The sequence below is a fragment of the Pelodiscus sinensis genome, chromosome 2 (assembly GCF_049634645.1).
Source record: "Pelodiscus sinensis isolate JC-2024 chromosome 2, ASM4963464v1, whole genome shotgun sequence".
In the NCBI taxonomy this organism is placed as follows: domain Eukaryota; kingdom Metazoa; phylum Chordata; order Testudines; family Trionychidae; genus Pelodiscus; species Pelodiscus sinensis.
The window spans coordinates 187175518-187197723 of record NC_134712.1 but is presented as its reverse complement, the minus strand read 5'-3'; the positions used below and the strand labels follow the sequence as shown (position 1 = coordinate 187197723).

The window sequence follows — 22206 nt, the reverse complement described above, 5'->3', positions numbered from 1 at the left end:
TAGATAATGATATGATCTAATCATCACTGACATAAAAATAATAAGTAGCTGTGGATATATAGGTTGAAAAATTGTGCCTATTAGTACTGCAGGTATCCTCTACTGCAGTAAAACCAATGAGGAGGGGGGAAAGAGGAGGACTAAAGATCATCTCTGCAGGACTCCCCTCACCCTCAGAGATGCTCCCACCCACAGCCAGTGTCATCATAGAGAAGTTTTGTGTTTACCCTAGCTCTGGCTCTCAGCTGGCTACCTCTGACTCACTGACAGCACAGGTCCACTGGAATTGCACTACACAAGACTTTCCCTAGCTGCAGCTGTCCACAGCTCGTGGGCGGCGGCAGTAGAGGCAGAGCTCCAATCCTGAAGGCTGTGATGGAGCTCCAGCCTCGGGAGCCATGGCCGAGCAGGCAGCAGCAGGGCCGAACTGGTGCCTTAGCCGGGGCAGAAGGGCAGCATGGGCCATGTTGGGAAAGACATCCCCTTGTTCAGAATTTGGTCAGGTTCCAAGGGTGCTGGACGAGGGACACAAAATGTGCCAGCAAAATCAGTCATTTATCCTGATGAGCTGGGAAACTGAAGTTTGCCGATCCTGCTGTATTTTAAAATTTGGAGTCACAAGAAACACACAAAAGTTTTACTAGATTTACTTTAGTGTAATTTAACAAAAACCCTGTTATAATAACTGAACAAATATGTATTCACATATCTTCAAAATTACAGTCTATGTTTTAAAGTCTCATTCTAATGCACTTATTTAAAAAGTCTTAAAATCCTTCAAAGTCCGAATCAGTCTCAAATTCACCAAACATTAAACTCAGCTTCAGTCATAGCTAATCCTGCATTGTCATCAATAATGTCACCAATGTGGTCCTCAGACTCAGATTCCTTGTTATCAGCCTCGGTTGTGTCATCAGCAAATAAGGCATCACCTCCTGATCCATCAAGCGGATTGCTGATACAGCATTTCCAAAATTATTTTTCTATCATTTGCAAGGGAATGGACTCCCGTATGTCTTGGACCCACTGGGCAACCAGATTGATTTCAGGCTTCTTAAGATTCTTGCCTTTTGTCAAATTCACCATGCCTGAGCACATCTAGTCAGATCACATTTTGTGTGGCCTGTCTTTAAAAAACAATTAATGGTCCTGCAGCACCTTAAAGATTAATGAAAAATGAGCATTCATTAGCACAACCCATTCTGGACCCCTTGCTCCATTCATCTGAAGAAGTAGGTTGTGCCCATGAAAGCTCATGATACCATCTGCATTTTTTATTAGTCTATAAGGTGCTGCAGGATCATTACTTGTTTCTTAAATTTTTTCAGTTACTGACCCACATGGCTACCCTCTGCTAAAGGGTTTGTTCAGACTGACATAAAGCGGTTGTAGAACAGACGTTAAGCCTCCACGTATTACAGCCACAGTTGTTTTCCTTTTTTTTCACCACATGTTTCACCTCATCTGTCTTGTGTGCCCTGAACATGTACCAAATAAGCATCAAGGGTTTATTGAGAAGTGCTCCTGATCTCTCACTCCATACTTTTTCCAGCCACTCCAAAGTGCCACTTTAATCAATCCATCCATCCTTTTTCATGTGCGCATATGATGACACCTGCAGGAAATTTCATGTTTTTAAGCAAGGTTTTTCTTTTAAAAATAACAAGAGGAGTGAGCTTTGGTCCATTGACCAAACATGATAAAACAATTGTAAAATGATTTTTTTCATGGTCAGAAGTTTTAATTAAAACTCTTTTTTCACCAATATCAGTGACCATTCTATTGCTTCGAAGATCAAATGTCATGGTGTTTTATCCATATTTCCTATTTGTCACAGCTCAGATGCATATTCCTTTCAATGTTTTATAATAAACCTTTGGAAAGATTTGATTTTTTTCTTCTAGGTCTCGACAGCTTTTGTGCTGTCTTTGTTTGCTGACGAAGACAGAGACAATGACAGTTCATGAAGTGAGTACACCAACTCGCTGATGTGACAAACACTGCTGACTTGTATTTGTTGTCTTTCAATGTTTGCAGAACAGACAATCTAATTCCAATTCTATTGACGAGATACCCATTTTGTCCACAGAAAATTACCCAATCATTGAGGAAATGAAGCACCCCTTCTTGGATATTTTTTCTTGCTTCTTGGCATGTCTTTTAGTTTTGTTTTATTCTTTTGCCGTTTTCTTACCTGCTTCTAGTTGGTACAGATTTCATGAGCAGCAGAGCAATTATTGTTTGCTTCTGCATATTAAACAACTCTACGTTTGAACGCTGCATCATAAGCAGACCATTTTCTTTTGATTTCGCAGTTGTTCATTTTAAATACTAGTGTGAAAATCTTAGAAAATAATTCAGTTATAGATTTTGTAGGACCTTATTGAGGACTGTCACTTGCTTTACCACTATCAAATTATAATCACTCTTTGTTTATTTCAAAGCAGCCCTGTAGATTGGCATGTCTGTGGTGATAACAAGCTATTTGAATTTTATTATAGATTTCATTGATTCTGCACATTATATTTTCAGATTGGCTAGAGATTTAGAAGGTCCAGTAGTCAACATGCATGAAGAGATCAAATTACACAGTAGCAAACTGACACGAGTGCCATAGTACTATTGCTCATTGTATGACGAAGACAGAGGCCATGACAGTTCTGTGTGAAATAGATGGGTCAAATTTCATGCAAATACAATTTAAATAAAAATAAAATGTTAGCACATTTTTTTTTAAAGAAGCAAATCCAGAACTGACATTCCATCATCAGTGACCTTCAACAGGGGTCAGCAAACTTTGACTTCCAGCCTGTCAAGGTAAGCCGCTGGGGTACCGGGATGTTTGTTTACCTGCAGTATCCCTCAGCTCCCAGTGTCTGTGATTTGCCATTCCTGGCCAATGAGAGCTGCGGGAAGCAGTGCAGGCTGAGGGATGTGCTGGCCACCACTTCCTGCCATTCCTGATGGCCAGGAATGGCTAATTGCAGACTCTGGGAGCTTCAGGGCTCCGTGCCTACAGACACTCCAGGTAAACAAAACATCTTAACGTGCCAGCAGCTTAACCTGACGAGCTGGGAACCAAAGTTTGCCAACCACTGAAATATGGTTTATGAAAGGGTCATAGCGTTTCGCCATTTTTTTTTACCTATTCATCTTGAGGGTTGGCTTGTAAATGAACAGACTACTGAATGAGTTTATATGGTATTTTTAAGGGGAAAACAATCCTAACCACTAGAACAGGGTGGGCAATAAAACAGCAATGGTTTGCCAACATTAGCCCCTGGTATGCCACCACTACTATATTTGGGAAGTGGTGTCCCAGTACGTGCCACTTCCTGTAGCTCCCAGAGGCCAAGAACGGTGATCCATGTCCAACAAGGACTGCAATTGCACATATCTGCAGATGCATAGATAAATATAGTGGCAGCAGTGCACCAGGAGAACTGGATCCAGTCCATGAGCTGATATTTGCTCACCCCTTTCCTAGAAAATATACCCTTAATCCAATCATTACCTCCCTGAAAGCCCCATGAGAGAGTTACTCCAGCTTTAGACAAGGATAATTTTCACTTACCTCTACAGGTTGAGAGGTTAAAAAACAAAAGAAAATGGTGCTATTCTTCTGATGTTACCCTACAGCTTGTTACCACTGAGCTGTGGTTGAGTTTTAATTGAATTAATGGAGCAAAACCTTTTTATTTATGTTCATATTTATAAAATCTAAATATCTGAAACCTGCTGAAGAACCAGGATTTATGACTTTCCAGGGCTTATGTGTGCATTTTCAATTACACCAAGCTCTATGAAGTTACCTTTATATGAAAACATTATTCTTAGTCAGATAAATACACTTTCTCCACAAATACCTATTGTGCTATGGAATATAATTATCAAAACTATAAACAATGCAATCCTTGGTATGTATGGATTATGTGAGTTACAATGAGATGCTATGTCAATTTACGGATAATGTTTTATCTATTGCTAGGAGGAAATAAATGGAACTCTATTCCCATTAAGACTATGAGATGGCTATATCAATGATATTCTAAAATAATGGAGAAAAGGCCACCATGTCCACTTCCCCACTTCATATAGGTAATGCAATATACTATTTTTTATACACTAGATAAAATAACATGGGGTTCAAATAATGATGTTAAAATGTGATTATTTGGCTATTCATATAGTCGATACAATTCCTATCGACTGTATGATTAGTCAGCAAGTGCCTCTGCAGAGCTGCAGCAGGGGTAGCTCCAGAGGAACCGACTTGAGCTGGGACTGAGGAGTCCTGGCTCATGCCAACTCCAGAGCCACCTGGGCTATGGCTCTGCATTTTAAATATAGTAATTTACTACATTTAGAATGCAGAGGCACAGTGATGAGCGTGAGCCAGGACTCCGGCTAAAGCCAGCTCCCCCAGCACCTGCTCCTATTCTTGCCTTGCTGCTAGAGGCAGCGGGGGTGGGTGGCACTGCAGAGAACATGGGGCAAGTGGGGACTGCTTGAGTCCCTGCTCACCCCTTATTCCCTGCAGCACTCCTGCTTTTGAAATATACAAGAGACCATTCCATCCCAGCACCAGCTCCTGCTTCCCCACACCTTGCTGCCTCTCTCTGATAGAGGCAGCAAGGTGGGGGGGAAGCGAATAGTCAAGTTCAAATATGCAATAACCAATAACAACAGAGAGGGTTAAGGACAGAGTTTCAGTAACTCCAATTTTCCTGTCAGAATTCTAATGTTCCTCGGGTACAATTCTGGGCATATGTTTTAAAATTGCTTTGCATTTTTCTATATAAACAAGTAGGTAGACGGAAAGATAAAGCAGTAAATTCAAGGCAATACTGCCTCTCAGTGGTAATATGCTTTTATACAGTATGGCTACATGTCAATATTTTTGTTAGAAAATATTCTGACTGTGTATTTTCATAATTCATAGATAAAGCACATCTAAATTATCTTCATTTTAAATGACACAATTATTAGGAATCAATACTTTTTAGTACATTAGATTTAATACCAATCAAGGAACTCTCCTCTGCATACTATTTGACATAACTGACACTTGCTACAAAATTAGAGCATTCTAATATTTCTATGTTTTTATCTACTACGTTACAATGGGGTGCTCACACATGCATGTGTGTGTTTCAAACAAGGAAAGTTGATTTTTGTAGCCAGGCTTACCATAGCTATTGTGTTAGTCAGATTCTAGATTTGATTTTGCATCTTAAGCAATAAAAATAATATAGCAGTCTTTGCTATTATGAACTTCTATTTTTTAAAATAGAGGACTATAAAGTGCCTAGTAAGATAGTGGAACGTTCCACATTGCATTTCAGTTCAGTCACAGAAGATACTGCAATAAAGCACTGCTGCTTTCAAATCCAATCAGAAAATCCTACCTGTGACTGGGTTCCCTTCTGCCACTTTGGGGAGACTGGAGAGATGTATGCCAACCATATACAGCATTACAGGACTAGACAAATGAGCATTATTCAAGCATGAACAGCACTCCTAACACTGTAACTGAGTACTGATAGGAGAAAAGGGAGCTCTTAGTGTATGAAGAGCCTAAAACATTTATGTAAGATAATCATGGAGAGGTTAGAATATCCCAGTCTAAAGGGACACAAGTGTTTCTGGACTAAGTGGCAGTCGTGTACTGAGCAGAGAAGGTATTTAGCCCTTTCCTCATCGATCACATCTTTTTTGGCAACTGATCCCTTATGTGTACCTCCTGCATTTTTGTCAGTTTCTTGCTTCATGTTGTGTACTGTGAAGCTAGTACTTTTAAACAGGCTGCAGCAGCACTTCAAAGGCGGCACTGCAGCATGTGGTACAGACAGGGCGGCCCGTGAGTATAGGCCGACTCGGCTGTCGCCTACGGCGCCGCCTTCAACGGGGAGCCCACTGATGACATCACGCCATTGAGGGCTCTGCAGGCAGGAGCACCGATTATGCATTCCGCCTGGGGCGCCAGCTGCCACAGCCCACCCCTGGGTACAGAGGATTTTAGGATCCTCCTCAAATCTAAAAACAAAGGCTGCAAGTGTGAGTGTATGTCATGCTAGAAAGCCTATCTACCACACAGACCTGCAATGGGAGGCCTTCCCTTGTGTGTCCCAACAACAGGTGGAGGGGAGAGAATTTAATCTGAGGCACACTTGTTGCTAACTTACAATGAAATGAAACCCACAGAATAGGAAAGATAGCCATTTCAACTTGTACCTTTACTGGCACCTCATTAGATGTGGTACCTAAAATGTCTATCTTATTATTCCACTTGACTTTTAACAGGAATATTCTCTTTAATATCATCATAGATCAAAATATAATTTTTTAAAAGATATCATTGTATTCTGTGCAATGTTGGGTGCATATAGCATAGTTCTGATTGGTAAAACCTGATAGTTGTGCTCAGTGAGTTTACATTAACAATTATTTTATACAACTGTGTGATTCTAAATTCATTCACTAGAATTTACCACTCTTGAAGTTTGGTGAACAAGATACACTGCGCCAAACCCCACTATGGCCACAGAATTTCCACTTACTAATTGTTACTTTGTCTTTATCCCCCAGCATGATATTGTTTGGAGTGAGGTCTCTATGGACAATCCTCTTCTCCTTGTGCAAATAGCGAAGAGCAAGACACAGCTTCAAAATAAAAAGACACAAAGAATCTTAACTCTATCACAAATAAAATCACATAAAACTATGTTAATATGTTATGACAGCACTTTGGCACTGTAAATACTATTTTATAAATTTACCAGTCCAACATACACAAATGGATCAACAAATTTCATAAAGAAAGATCACAAATTAAAATGCAGGTCCTCACTTGTATAAATATATTCCATATTCTATCTTCTGTAAACTGTTGTTGCTTTTCCTTTAAAGAGTGAAAGTGTTCTCCCAGCGGTGCCCCTTCTATAAGCTCCATTACTATGTACAGCCTGTCATCTGCACACAACAAAAGGAAATGGCAATCCAAATGAATATTACATTCATATATTCAGCATTTCCACAGAAAACATGATCTTGGTCAAAATGTACATATAGATTATTTCATTACTTTGCTATAATTAGATAGCTAATAACAGCCAAAAGGGAGGACAGTCACCTATAGTTCATGCATGTAAAAAGGGGAAAATGGAATGAATAATTCATGTATCAATCACCACCTTATATTATGATTTCTCTTTCCAACCCTCAGCATCTGAATTTTGTCCTTCAGACTGCAAATTCTTTAGAGCAGGGTGTTGTATATATTCGACAGGACCTATCACATTGAGCATGCTACTGCAGTCTAAATCCATGTAAATAATTGCTATTGTTATTTATGTTCTGCTGTAGCCAATTTTTAAACCAGCATTTAAATCTAGACCTGTCTGACTAGTAGTGCTTTTCTTAAGAGAAAATTAGCTCCTATTAATGAAGCTAAATAGACTCTTTCCTGGATCTACTAAGTACTCTTACCATGCAACTATTTTTCATGACAAATAACATGATTTTTAGTAGCTAACTTTTTACTTACTTTCTAGGAAGGTTCTGTAATACCGTACAACATTGGGATGATAAAGCTATAATAAGAAAAAAAATTAGACAGTTGGGATTAATGTCAGATTGAAGGCATAATTTTGATAACATCAATCTATAAATTGAGGGGCATAGCAATACATTCAAGACAAATATTATAAAACTTTCAGAAATTTGTACTCAAAAAAGCTTCTAGATTTAAGAGGGCTGTGTCTGATTCTATCTGATAAATGTGCCCTTGCCTTACATGGGCATGTGGGGAACAGCAGACAGAATTTCCTCTTCCCATTTACTCAGATGGCATAAGGACTCCCTAATCTCACAGTCTAGAAATTCATAAGGTGTAGGCCAAGCTACTGTTACCTTTTCTCCCAATTCCAGGCCTGGGTGGAGAAAGGGATATTGAAGAAAAAAAAAGGTGCTAGATTACTCTCCTCCCCCAGCAAACCAGGAAGTGGGAGAACAGACAAGAAGAGCAGAGGAAAAAAACCAGCTGCAAAGCCATTAAGCTCTCACAAAGCCCCCTTTCTACACAGCTTCACCCCAGAGGCAGCTGCATCTCAGCACTGAGCAGGGGATTCCTGTCCCGCCCCATGTCTAGCTGCACCAGGTGAGAGCCCCTGTAAAACCAGCCCTAGTGTCAATGCTGCACAGTCCCTGGCTATCTCGTAGCCTGTGAAGCGTCCCTGAGAGAGTCCTGCAGTGGTGGGATGCCGGGAGCCAACATCTCTGGCAAGGTAAATGAACTGGACAGTCATGTGAGTGGGGAACCCAGGAGCTACTCGCTGGCCAGGAGAGAACAGCAGCATAGTGACACGCTGTCTGGAGACTTTCCCCACTGCAAAGGGGCACGAAGCCAGGTAATCGTCCCTCCTCATGCCCATACCTCTGCATCCCAACCCCTCTCACTCACTCCCTAACCCCTGCCAAGACCCCACACCTCCAGATTGCTCCTACACCTTCCCTTGCTCCTGTATCCTCCCTTCTGGCCACACACTGCACTTTCTCTTGATCTTGCTCCTTCCCCCCCATAGCCAGACACCCTACCTCTCCCCCAGACCTCGCACCCTCACTCTCTCCTGCACCCCATCTTCCTCCTAGATCTTGCACCCCATCCCTATCCAATCACTGGCAGCCCTGTCCCGCACACTGAACTGTTCATTTTTGTCCCCACTCCAGACCCTAAGGAGGTCCACAAAATCCACTAACTCCGGAACCACAGAAAAGTAAATCTTGGCTATGGGAAGACCTGAACCTCAGTCCTCCCTGTCACTTCCCCTCGCCTCATGGGGGCCAGAGGAGCACCAGAGGAGTGGTGTGTGTTAGTTGGTGGCAACATCAGTGAGGGTTGGGGGGTTTTGGAGGAGTTTTTTTGCTGCTCACTTCTGTGGTCCCCAACTGATTTTTCTGTGAGTCAGTGGCCTCTGACCCAAAAAAGGTTCCTCACCCTTGCCATGAATAAAGAAAACATTTAAATGTTAGTGTTGGACATAAATTCATGTTTTACTGTATTTAAAATGAAGTGTGATAAACTCACATGAGAAAGTTAAAATGCTTACTCTGTTTAATTTAAATTAAACTATTCGCCTTAGCTGCAGCACTAGCAAAATGGCTCAGGAGTAATTATGTAATTAATGATAAGTTTCCATTAGCAACTGGTGACCCACAGAAAGGTTTGCATTCAGCCAGGTGGTCCATGGACCAAAAAGTTTGAGAACTAGAGGGTGAGTGCTGCCTGGGCTGCAGCTCTGGGGCTAGGTGGTGGTGGCAGCTGAGGTAATGGAAAATGGATGGGATCCCCCCTCTCCAAAGTCACGTTGGCCCCTTGGCGCCCATGGGACACCCATGAGTTGGACACCCCAGGGTCGCCCACCCATCCCCGTGCCACCCTGACCCTAGCCCATGCTGGCGATCCAACATTGTGCCCCTTGCAAGATTGGAGCCAGTACCAGCTTCCTGCAGGGAGAGGGGAAGGCCCCGAATCACTGCATTGCATCCAGCTTTCAGGGAAGTGTATGCATGCTGCTCCTTCTCTCCCCACAGGAAACACTGGAGAGGAGCCCAGGGCAGCAGACCACGCAGGGCGCCTGCCCATAACCCCCCCATTCCTGGGACAGTGGCATGGCCCAGGGCAGCAGCACACCACTTTACAAAGGTTGCTGACCCCTGCTATGTACACTAGGACTCCCAACAGCTGAGCTCATGTTAGTGATGGTGAGAAATTTTTATAAATTGTCCCCAGTGAAAGGTTTATGACATTTACCTGTTCTTTAATGATTGTTAATTCGGAAACAATGTTCTTTACACTGCTGTCTCTGTCTTTTTTATCCTTTCCAAATGCTGGATTATGTAAATTGACTTCTTTCATTGCTAGTAGATTTTGGCCATTATGTTTTCTAACCTACAGGGGATGAAAATATGTAAAAATTAACAAAAAAGGATAGGGTCAGAAAGGACATTAATTGTGATGATAAATGAGTCTTAATCTCTCTCATAAATTCTAAAATCATTACTCTTTCTGTAGTTATCGTGAGATCAGCTAAAAAGTTATAGAGACCAATAATTTAGTTAGCAGTGTCCTGCAGGGTTTGCTTAGATGTTTTAAAAAACTTCATAGATGCTCTGTGTGGGGCTTTGAGAAACAACTGTGCGAATCTCTACGGATTACACAGATTTGTCACACTTTCCAGCAAACAGAACTGCTATCTGTGAAAAGTAACACAAAGAAAAAGAATAGTAAGAGCACTGTTGTTCTGAGAAACATATTGCTACTTTTACAGGTACAAACGGTGTCAAACAGATTCACAATAAACCTAAAAAATGGTGGGAAAAATACAGAAATGTCAACAGAAAATTGTTAGTTAATATCAAAAACTAAGTTTACCTTATAAACACTTCCAAAAGCTCCACTGCCAAGATGATCTAAAATTGCATAATTGCCTATGTATTTTGAAGGTGCTTTATTCTGATTAATGCTTTCAATACTTTCAGCAATTTGCTTCAGTTCATCCTCCTAATTATAAAATTTTCAAAAAAAATGCAATTTTGATTATTTGTATATTCATCAAACTGAAAAGAACAGTTATTTTAACCTCATGAAAAAACTGAAAACTGTGTGCTTACCTGCAATGAATTCAGCTTTGATACCAGCTCTTCATAAGCACTGATGTTACGAACATAATGTCCAATATCAATGAAGATCTCAAATAAATCAGTTGGGAAGAGTCTAAAAATATTAAACATTTTCATAAATTTAGATACTGATCATAATTACAAAGTGAAAACTTTTATTTTGCTAAACCTTATTTTATAACTTTCTAAAAAATAATTATTTTTGACCAAGCCATTCAAATATTCCTCACCTCAAATAGCCACTATGTGAGACTACAGAAAATTTCCAAAGGTCCCTGCTGAGACTGGGACATCATTTTGCTGGATACTGTATAAAATATAGATCCTACGCTATACAAAAGTGGAGCTCCACTGAAGTAAATTCAGATCCATGTGGATGCAACGGTATATCTATGTAATTCTGCTGTTGGGTATGCATATATTTAGTTTAGATTTGCCTGATCTCGGCAACTTCCAGTAAAGCTTTAATTTACGTGACTAATACCTGTCTATATTCAGGATTGGGGCTGTAATCCTTATTCTATAATTTACAATAAAAAAGACACAAACAGATAAAGCATAGGGAAAGGATTAAAACAAATCCAATTAAAAGAATGAAAAATTGGCAAAGCCTTGTTAGTTAAATGTTTGGTTGATGTATTGTTTTCTTCTTTTTCTACAAGACCTATAAGAAGGGTGAGGAATGACAGGAATGGAAATCAGGAAGAGTAAAGTTACAAAATGACAAATCAGGAAATGGCTCAATCACAGTTCATCTCCTAGTACTATTGCACATTTTTTTAGGCTAGAACTTTTCCAGGAAAAGGAAAACTGGCCAAGTCAGCTTTATTAAGATAAAAGTAAGATGATCAGTCTGTGTTTGTTTGTAATTCTACCATTTAACTCTTTCGATAACAAGTGATGGATAGGTAAGAACTACCAAGTCACAGCCTATTTGCAGTTTGTTATTCTTATGCTACAGTTAGGCATTTGAGTACCCAGGAACTTCATAGTCTAACTTTCTGGTGGAACTCTAGTAACATCTTTCAAATAGAGATGGTTATTGGTGGCAGACATTTGTCTTCATTTAGGGCCAACAACCAACACCCAGTCAAAGTAAACAGGCTTGATGCAGGATCAATTCTCAAAAGGGAAAGAAAGGGAAAGAATCCATTCCTCCCAGACTACTTCGTATCTGGCACTATAGTTTGGAGGTTCCGTGTTGCTTCTCACACAGCTATGCTCATCTTCTGTGAAAGGGCTGATGGACCTATACAGTGGCATATGCAGCAGTCCTAACATCACTCTACCTCCAGCTTTCTCCAAAATTTGCTACATAGAAATGCAAGAGCAGCTTCTAATGAGCTGGGTCCTCTAGAGTTACTATGGTATGGGCCCCTGCACTAACTCTTTAAATCCTGCCTCATACAGCAGTATTATTACAATGGTTCAACTGCACGCACAGTTATTTTCAGCTATAGAGAAGAGTGGAGGATATGAGCTTTGAGATTTTGTTTTTCTCTCGGGGTATGTCTAGACTACATTTATTTTTCAGAAAAAGCTACACAAAATACGCTCCTCATTTTGCGTAGCTTTTTCTGATCCTTTTGTCGGGAGAGGCTCTCTTGACATTTGGCCCATCTAGACTGGGCCAAATGCCAGAAAACCCCCCTCTTTTGGAAGCCCCCTTATCCTTATAGAAGGAGGAATACAGAGCCTCCGAAAGAGCGCATTTGCTCTTCTGCAAAAAAAATGGAAGAGCAAATGCGGCCCTGGATGCAGATGAAGATACCTCTGGTATCCCAGAAAAACTCTTGGGCTGTGTCTACACTGGCACCCTTTTCCGTAAAAGGGATGCTAATGAGACACTTTGGAATTGCAAATGCCGCGGGGGATTTAAATATCCCCCGCGGCATTTACATGAACATGGCTGCCGCTTTTTTCCGGCTCGGGGTTTTGCCGGAGAAAAGCGCCAGGCTAGACGGGATCTTGCGGAAAATAAGCCCTTTTCCGCAAGATCCCTTATTCCTACTTGAATAATAGGAATAAGGGATCTTGCGGAAAAGGGCTTATTTTCCGCAAGATCCCGTCTAGCCTGGCGCTTTTCTCCGGCAAAACCCCGAGCCGGAAAAAAGCGGCAGCCATGTTCATGCAAATCCGCGGGGGATATTTAAATCCCCCGCGGCATTTGTAATTCCGAAGTGTCTCGTTAGCATCCCTTTTACGGAAAAGGGTGCCAGTGTAGACACAGCCTTGTAGTCTAGCTGTACCCTCAGTCTCTGAAAATCAATTACTACATTTGAAAACTAAGCCTGGCATTAACTGACAATTTACCTGAATTATGGTTTGTAAACTCTACAAATGCCACCCCATATAGCAATTTATTTATTAAAATACCTTTTGAAGAGATGTCTATTTCTTTCCATACTGAAGAGAAATCTCAAGGCTCTGAAAGCATAACACTAGGGTGAGAGAAATGCTTAAATTAATCACAAATTATGTACAGATTTAAAAGCTGCTTATAAAACTGCAAGGACCTTACGCATATTTTTAACCATCATTTTTAATTAATTAGGTCAGGCTACTAGAATGGTAATCATCCTCAAGCAACCAAAAATAAACAGCTCTACACTTTAGTCACAAGCCATCTGCTTCAGTGTATGTTGTATTTCAAATGTGGGCAGGCCCTCTTGGAAAAAAAACCTATGAAGTTGCATAGATACATTAGACCCTGAATAATTTTATGTCTGCACTGCTGAAGTCTTTGAGCCACATTCTACTCTATGACTCCAGAGGAACCCTTGGAAGCCAATAGAGTTATACTAAAAACAAGGAACAAATACGGCCCTTTTTACTGGAAACCGAAGTACAGAGCCCTAGAATGTCAACAGGAGACAAAAACAAAGCAACAAAAAACCCTAAATCTACAAGAATATGAAAATTAGCCACATGTATTCACTTGATCCTATTTACAAAAAAAAATCTCCACCTACCTCTGTTTCTATATAATCACTATTAGAGAAAACATACATAAAACGAATCATGATGGCCATGATGGATTAAATTAAAGTCTCTTAGGGTATGTCTACACTACAACGTTAATTCAAACTAACTTAGTTCGAATTAGTTAATTCAAACTAAGCTAATTCGAACTAACAGATCCAGACTAAAAAACTAGTTCGAATTAGCGTTTTGCTAATTCGAACTAGCATGTCCACGTTAAGTGGACCCTGAACAGGGCTTAAGGATGGCTGGAAGCAGTGCCGGCAGGGCATCAGAGGAGGACTTAGAGCATGGAGCTGCTGTCTCAGGCTAGCCGAGGGCTGTGCTTAAAGGGACCCGACCCCCGCCCCGGACAGACAGTTCTCAGGGGTGCCCCGCTTGCAAAGCAGTCCTGGCTTGGAGTGCCCGGAGTACCCACACTGGGCACATCACAGCACTCGGCCATCAGACCAGCTGCACTTGCTGCAGGCTGCCATCCGGGGAGAGGAGGCAATTGGGGGGCTGCAGGAGAGCTTCCACCCCGAGGAGCCTGCAGAGCCAGCCCAGTCCTCCCCATCGGGGGGGGTCGTACCCCATTCCACCCTCACCACCTTCCACTTACCCTTCCCTAGCCACCCTTCCTGATGTACAAAATAAAGGACACGTGTGTTCAAAAATAGAAACTCTTTATTTAACAAAACTGGGGGAAACTGGGAAAAGGAGGTGGGAGAGGGGAAGAGAGAGGGGGAAAACTGGGAGGAGGGAGCTGGAAGGGGGAAGCAAGGGAAAGGAGGGGGTGGGGAAACTCAAGGATCAGGGGTGGGGATCTCGCCGGGCCAACCGCCTCCCAGCACGGCGAGGGAGGGGGCCTCGGCGTCCCCGGGGGGATGAAGTGGAGGGTGCGGAGGTTGAGGTGGGGGGTGTGGACATTGAGGAATCTGGTGTGGGGGTTGAGGAGGAAGAGGTGGGAGGGGGGGCAGGAGTGGGAGGAGGGACAGCAGTTGGGGGGGCAGCAGGCGCAGGACCGGCACGGGGCACCATGCTCTGCAGCAGGACCTGCAGGTTTGTGCTCAGCCCTTGGACCTCAGCCAGCAGCTCGTGGCGGAGCTGGAGGTCTGCCCGCATCCAGGCCTCCAGTGTGCGGTGCACGGCTCGCAAGGACCCCAGGTGCTGGTCCCAGTACTCCTGCTCCGTGCTGGAGGTCCGGAGCAGGCCACGGGTGCGGGAGCATGTCCCGGGCGGGGTGGTGCGCCCTGCATGAGCAGCTGGTGCAGCTGTAGAGAAAGAAGAGAAGTGGTCAGTTCTCCCTGGGGACACAGAGGATGATGCCCAGCCCTCTCCCCCACCCCGCAACGTGAGGGTGACCATGTCCTGCACCATCAGAGCCGCAGTGCTTGTACAGAGGCCATGGTTAGGATGTCTGGCTCTCCCCGGGACTGGGAGCTGCCCCAAGACCACACCCATGTCCCTGTGCCATGTATAGTGTGGCCGGGGCGGCGGGAGGGAGGGGGAGATGTCCCCTGCCTCTGTGTAGAGGGGACATGCGAAGGGAAAGCATCCTGCTGGGTCCCGCCCCGGGGTTGGGAGCATGTCAGATCTCTTCGCACAAGCATGTGCCTATTGGGCCATGGCCCCTGGGTGTCACGCAGCTGGAGCCACCTGCCCAAGGGCGGCATGGCACGTGCGAGCACGTGCACAGGTGTCTGTGTGATCCGTGGAAAGCATGGCCCACGCGCGTGGTCTCTGGTGTCCCTCCCGCCTCCCCCCCCGAACTACTTAATTCGAACTACTTACCCGGTACGGTCTCCCTGGACGCTGGGACATCCTGCGGTGGCCCCTCCGGTGTGCTCGGGTCAGGGCTCTCCGGTCCCGGCTCGCTGTCCCCCGGGCTGGCACGGACTGCCCCGCCCCCCAAGAGTCTGTCGAGGGCGGGGAAGTAGGGGCAGGTGTCAGCCCCTGCAGCGGCGCCGCCCCTGGTAGCCCTGGCATACCCCTGCCGCAGCTGCTTCACTTTAATGCGCACGCACCTGCTCCCGGGAGCGCCTGTGTCCCTTTCGGACCATGGCAGTCGCTATGCGGCCATAGACGGCCGCGTTCCTCCTCCTAGTGCGGAGATCATGGAGGTTGGGGGCCTCCGCACTAGTCCAGGGGGCCGCGCGCCGTCTACGGCCCCTGGCTGGCCCCTGGGTGCTGGGGGACTGGGCAGGAGACGGCTCGCTGCCACTGGCTGCCTGGCTCATGGTCAGGCCACTGGGTCGGGGCAGAGACTGCTGGCAGGGCTAGCTGTCTCAAGTGCCGTCTGGCCAGAGTCTACCCCTTTAAGGACCCGGGGCTGGGGGAGAGGAGAGGAGTTTTCCTGGTTGTGCCCAGAGAGGCCACCAGGGGGAACCTGGGAAGTGCCAGCCTCCCTCTAGTTCGAATTAAGGGTCTACACAGCCCTTAATTCGAACTAGTAAGTTTGAACTAGGCTTAGTCCTCGTGGAATGAGGTTTACCTAGTTCAAACTAAGCGCTCCGTTAGTTCGAATTAAGTTCGAACTAACGGAGCGCTAGTGTAGCGCCTATCAAAGTTAATTCGAACTAACGTCCGTTAGTTCGAATTAACTTTGTAGTGTAGACATACCCTTAGTATGAGGCAAAAAAGCATCCTTGTCAATCTAGACGCTCTTTTGCAGAAATACTTTTAACGGAAAAACTTTTCCATTAAGAGTATTTCTGCAAAATCATGACAGTCTAGACGCAGCCCTCGAGTTCTGTTTAACTGTATCTATGTATCCAATGCACTGCAAAACTAGCTATTGAAACAAAAATGGCTACAATGTGTAAGTCAAAAGAAAATGAGTTACCAAAACAATGGAAACAATAATATAAATAAGTCTAAATAATATTCAGACTGTAAGATGACATTCTTGACTAAATATTCTAATATGGGTCTAATCCAGTGGCCCTTACTTAGATGTTAGGAGTTTTCTCTGAGTAATGACTGCAAAACAATGAAGGAGATAGAAGTTAATCACTATTTTTGAGGGAAGTAGGGCATGAATCACCAATACCGCAAAACACAGGTTTTTTTTTTTAAAGAACACCAGTTTTTTTCTTATTCCAAAATAACTGCCCTTTGGACACAAGAAAAACATCAGGTATTGTAGTTCCAATATTCTTCTGAGACACACACAGTCTATCAATGTCGAGTAACTTGCAAGACTGGAGTCATAGTTATTACTTTAAATGTTTTCCTTTTTAGGGATGGTGCATAGTTGTAAACGTTGGAAGGAAGAAGGTTCATATGACTGAAGCACAGTACTATAAACCAAGAGATCCATCCTCCATTCCCAGTTCTACTACAGATGTTCCTATATGCCAGTAATCTCTCTATTGATCAATTTCTTCCTGTGAAATGAGAATACTATACATGCAGTCCCCGACTCATGCGGATCCGACTTATGTCGGATCCGCACTTACGAACGGGGCTTTTCTCGCTGGACCCCCCCCCCCAGCAGACCAGGGACACCCGAGCAAAGCCACCGCCTGGGCGGCTTTGCTCGTTTTCCCGGGAGCAAAGCCGCCCAGGCAGCGGGACCCCCGCCGCCTGGGCGGCTTTGCTCCTGTCCCCCTGGTTTGCTGGGGGGGTCCAGAAAAGCCACTGGATCCCCCAGCAGACCAGGGACACCCGAGTAAAGCTCCCTCCCTCCCAGCAGACCAGGCTTTTGTTGCGGGACGCCTCGGGTAGAGCAGCTGGGGTGCTGCCGGGTTGGTCCTGTGGGAACCTACCGGGCAGCACCCCAGCTGTTCTGTCCCAGGCTCCAGATTCAGCAGCTGTTGAAACTGATCAGGCTGATTCCAGGAAGCTGGGGGCAGAGCAACTCTGCCTCTGGCTTCCTGTAGTCAGCCCCTGGTCAGTTTCAGTGGCAGCAGCTGAATCTGGAGCCAGTTCCGACTTACATACAAATTCAATTTAAGAACAAACCTATAGTCTCTATCTTATACGTAATCCGGGGACTGCCTGTACCTTCCTTTCTTACAACAGTATTCTGAGATTAACACATTGATGGCTGTAAAAAAGCTGCAGATTTAATGTAGCATATTCTTTATATACTGAATTAATGTGATATTATAACTACTCCCCAAGTAATGACCTGTGTGATCCTTAAGTAAATAGAAAGAATGAAGGGACTGATTAGCGAGATAAATATACTGGGCCAAACTATAAGAAATAAACCCATGAAATTAATAAAATTTACAAATATCCTGGAAATCAATAATTATGAGAAAGGAATTATAGAAAGCATCATGAGATGTTAAACATGTTTGGATTAAAGATATATTTTTTACCATTTACTTGGATGTGGTAGGAAAACGCTTCTTATTAAATTACCTGATGTCACATTATATTTAAATTATATTACATTACCTTATGATCGATTGTACAATATAATCTCTTGTAACTTTATGCTGAAGTACTAAATTGGAGTTAATACACTTGGTAAAATAATATAATTAAAAATATGCATATATATGATACTATTGTTAAACAGATGCCTGACTCTTAAATTTCATAAAGTTTCAAAAATATTATATAAATGTACTCCCTCTTTAATTTCCTTTAAAGAATAATGTTACAAGAAGTTTTAAATTAAATTAAGCATTATAAAAGTAACTTTAGTGCAGATGATAAGACACTAGTTAACGTATGGAGACTGCAGTCTCATCTATAATTAATCCATAAAGAGCATATGCAGTGCAAACTCAAAGCCTGATCTTGAGGGACTACTGTGGGAAAACACAATAAGCATTGTCATCTTTTCCTCTCTACTAAGAGAGGTTGCTAGGTGACATTTATGGTGATGATTTTACGGACATGAACAACTATTCGCTAGAAATCAGAAAGACACTAATTTTTTTTCACAGAGGCCAAAGAATAGCTATCAGATAGTTAACACCTATGGTCACTGCCAACCTGAGTTGACTATAACCAATATATTTACATAACAAACATAGAAGCCATCCAATCTTTAGCAAAGATTGATCATCTTAAAATTTAATTTATATTACTTTATGTTGTGTTTTGCTATACTTTATTTAACAAACACAGCAAAGGTGCTCCAACTCAAAAATACTTAAGTCATACCATTGGGTCAAGTGTTTATAAGCTTTCACTGAAAGCCACAGGCATGATAAAGGGAGAATATACATTGGGCTGCCTAGAAAATGAGATTTCATCATAACTAAATATACATTTTTTTCTATCTATGTTACATAGTGTACAAAAACCACACAAAATATTTTATAATAGAAACACACTGTGGAATAGTCATCTGCCATTTGTTTCATAAGCTTCAGAGGGGTAGCCAAGTTCATCTGTAACTGGAAAAACTTAAAAACCAACGAATTGTCTAGTAGCACCTTAAAGACTAATAAAACATGTAGATGGTATCATGAGCACTTCTTCAGATGACTGGTTAATAAGTTAATTAACTTATTATACTGTGTAAGTTAATTTCTGTGTAAGTTAATTTCTCAATGTGCTAATTGTGTAAAGCTTTTAATATGAAGGAGAATTACCTGTAATAAATTAGCTTTTACTGCATTCCTTTTTCTATTTGGTAAAATCAGGTTTGCTACTATATATACGCCATTTTCCTGGAAAAGAAACAAAGGAAAATCATCATTGTTAGTGCTGCTTAGTACAGAAGGAGCAGACACTGTGCATTCAGGAATATCATGAACTGAGATTTATGCAGCAAAAAAGCTCTGGAGTAAAATCCTATGTGATCATTTTGGAAATAAGTCTACAGGTCCAGTAGTCCAATTCTGTGAAAATCATGTTGGAGCTCAGAAAAAAAGAAAAACCCTAGTATAAAAAAAGAGTTGTGCTGGTTTTACCATTTAATCCATCTTAAATAAGAGGTCTCTAACTAAAACAGAAAAATGGATTCCATTTCAGATAACACATGCGGTTCAGATAAAAAGAGTTCCCTACATTTATATGGTTTCTATAATTCTAGTGCGTATAGTGGTAGATGAACTTTGGGCCCATACCCAGGGGCCCTGGCTAATTTGGGGGCCCCGCAGGAGCACTTGAACTGGGTAAGAAGTGGGGGAGGGACATAAGCTGCCAAAACTATGACCCTGAACCCACTCCTATTCTTCTCTGAGACCCTCTGCCCCCTGCTCTTCCCCTTGAACTCTACCCTCTGGCCATACCAGAAAATGAAGCCAGGCCATAGAAATAGCCACTCTGGGAGCCTGGGTTGCTGTGGGGAGTCCTGAACCCTCCAACTGCCTGGGGCACACCACCCAAGGCAGGTGGAGAGTCCAAGTTTCCCCATAGCCATCCAGACTCCTTGGATAGCTGCTGCTCTTACCATAACCAAGCCAAGGCTTCTAACCTCACTAGGAGCAGGGCCTTATAGGGAGAGGAAGAATGGGGTGCAAGGTTGGGTGACATGTGGGGTGTCGAATGAAAGCTTATGTTCTACTGATTCTATGTATGGTACTCATGTACTTGTATGATGTCTGTATGTGGAGTTATGAATGTGAACTCTGTGCTGATACTGGTCTGGATTGCCTGTTGTAAAGAACAATTGTTCAGTCAATGACTATGCTAACTAGGACAGTCCCAGGGACAATGGCTCTCAGAGAGGCCAATACACACCTGAGGAATGCCTCTGGAAACAAGCAGACAGACAGGGCAAAATGGCTGCTGACATGTGAAACAGAGATAGGTCACTTGACCATGTGACCTGCTCCACTGGGGAGATACCAGGAACGGATACAAAAGTGCCAGGTGGCAGTCTCCATCTGTTCTTCAATTCTGCTACTGATCCCAGATGCAACCTTGTCACGTTATTGGATTTTGAGGGGAGCAGCCGGATCACTGCTGCACCTATGGGGGGGTGTTCACCCCAAAAGTGGTACAAAGGGAGCCATGTGAGGTGTCAAACAAAAGCTTACTTTATACTGATTCTATATATGCTATATATATATATATATATATATATATATATATATATATATATATATATATATATATATATATATATATATATATATCGTATAATATCTGTGTGTGAAGTTATAAGCGTGTATTCTGTGTGGATACTGAATATTTCTCTGTTTGTGGCTGAGAATAGGTGAAGAATGCTCAGCCTATGGACATGCTAATGAGAAAGCCTCCAGGGAACAATGGATCTCTGGAGGACAAAGACACACCTGGCCACTGGCCATGTGACTCTAGCCAGCTTGGAAGAAACCAGGAAGGGGGGGATAAATATGCCATGTCGTCAACTCCATGTTGGTCTGCAGATTTGCTCCTGACCCCAGATGCGGCCTCGCAGGGATTCACGAGCTGGGAAGAACTGTGGACCCATCTTGGCATAAGATGTGCACCAAGGACTTTTAATCCAGCAGCTATAACATCTCTGCTGCAAGCCTGCATCGAGAACTGGGTGATTCGATGCATGTAATGTATGATACTTTAACAACCTTACTCTCATGCTTTTCTTTCTTGTAGTAATAAACCTTTAGATTTTAGATTCTAAAGCATTGGCTCAGCGTGATTTGTGGGTGAAGTCCAGAGCATATATTGACCTGGGATCTGTGGCTGGTTTCTGGGAACCGGACAGGACTTGTTCGGGGAAGGTGAGATTGGACCCTAAAACCCCTTACCTGTGTACGAGGCCAAGGGCCATCTAGGGCATGGCTATTGCTGGGACGTTGGAGGGGTTTCAGGCAGGCAGCTGAACTGCTCTGTGGGACTAGTTGTGGCCTATTAGGAAAGGTCTCCAGTCTGGGGGCTGTAAGGAGCCCTGAATTTGAACAATTCGCTCTGAGCGGACACCCTCAGCTGTGCCCAGACTCGGCCAGGTCTGTCACAAGCCTTGTGAGGGACAGAGAGCTGGGAAGGATTGTTGGCCCATCCTGACATAGGATGTACACCAGAGACTTTTAAGCTAGCAGTTTATAACATCTCTGCTGAGAGCCTGCATCAAGAACTTGGTGATTGGTGCATGTAGTGTATTTTCCTTAAGAACCTTACTCTCAACCTTTTCTTTCTTTTATTAATAAACCTTTAGATTTTAGATTCTAAAGAACTGGCCCAGCGTGCTCTTGTGGATAAGATCCAAAGAGTAAACTGACCGGGGATTTGTGGCTGATTCTTAGGGACGGGGAGGACCCATTTTGGGTAGGTGAGATTGGGTTCTATAACCCCTCACCTGTGAGTAAGGCCTGGGGCTGATTGTGGCACAAGGAGAGCTGGCGTGTCTGAGGGGTTTTGCTCATGAGGCTTCCTGCTGGCCAGATTGGCAGCCAAAGCGCTCAGTGTGACTGGTTTGTGGCCCATTTGGGAAAGGTCTCCAGTCACGGGCTGTAAGGAGCCCTGGTTTTGAGCAATTCACCTTGAGCAGATGCCCTCAGTTGTGCCCAGACCCGGCCCAGTCCGTCACACTGCCTCTGAGTGCTTAAGCTATATGAGGAGTAATTTCTTTCAGACTCTTTTTCACTCCAGCTCTTGCTCCATAAGCATGTAAAGTATTGCAACACATTGTGCCTGTTCTAGCTAAGA

The 22206-nt window shown here is 43.2% G+C and overlaps 1 protein-coding gene across 9 annotated transcripts in view; it reads right to left on the bottom strand.

Annotated features, from left to right (window-relative positions):
- NEK10 (NIMA related kinase 10) overlaps positions 1-22206 on the bottom strand; it is a 201672-nt gene that overhangs the window by 118835 nt on the left and 60631 nt on the right. For 7 of the 9 annotated variants that reach the window (XM_075922001.1, XM_075922000.1, XM_075922003.1 and 4 more), the window contains 8 exons: positions 19203-19280; positions 13057-13121; positions 10672-10774; positions 10433-10561; positions 9812-9949; positions 7547-7592; positions 6851-6972; positions 6561-6663 (listed from right to left, as the gene is read on the bottom strand). In XM_075922001.1, coding sequence (XP_075778116.1) covers positions 6561-6663; positions 6851-6972; positions 7547-7592; positions 9812-9949; positions 10433-10561; positions 10672-10774; positions 13057-13121; positions 19203-19280 — 784 coding nt within the window. The remainder of the gene's footprint in view (positions 1-6560; positions 6664-6850; positions 6973-7546; positions 7593-9811; positions 9950-10432; positions 10562-10671; positions 10775-13056; positions 13122-19202; positions 19281-22206) is intronic. The other 2 variants (XM_075922006.1, XM_075922002.1) reach the window with 2 other exon arrangements.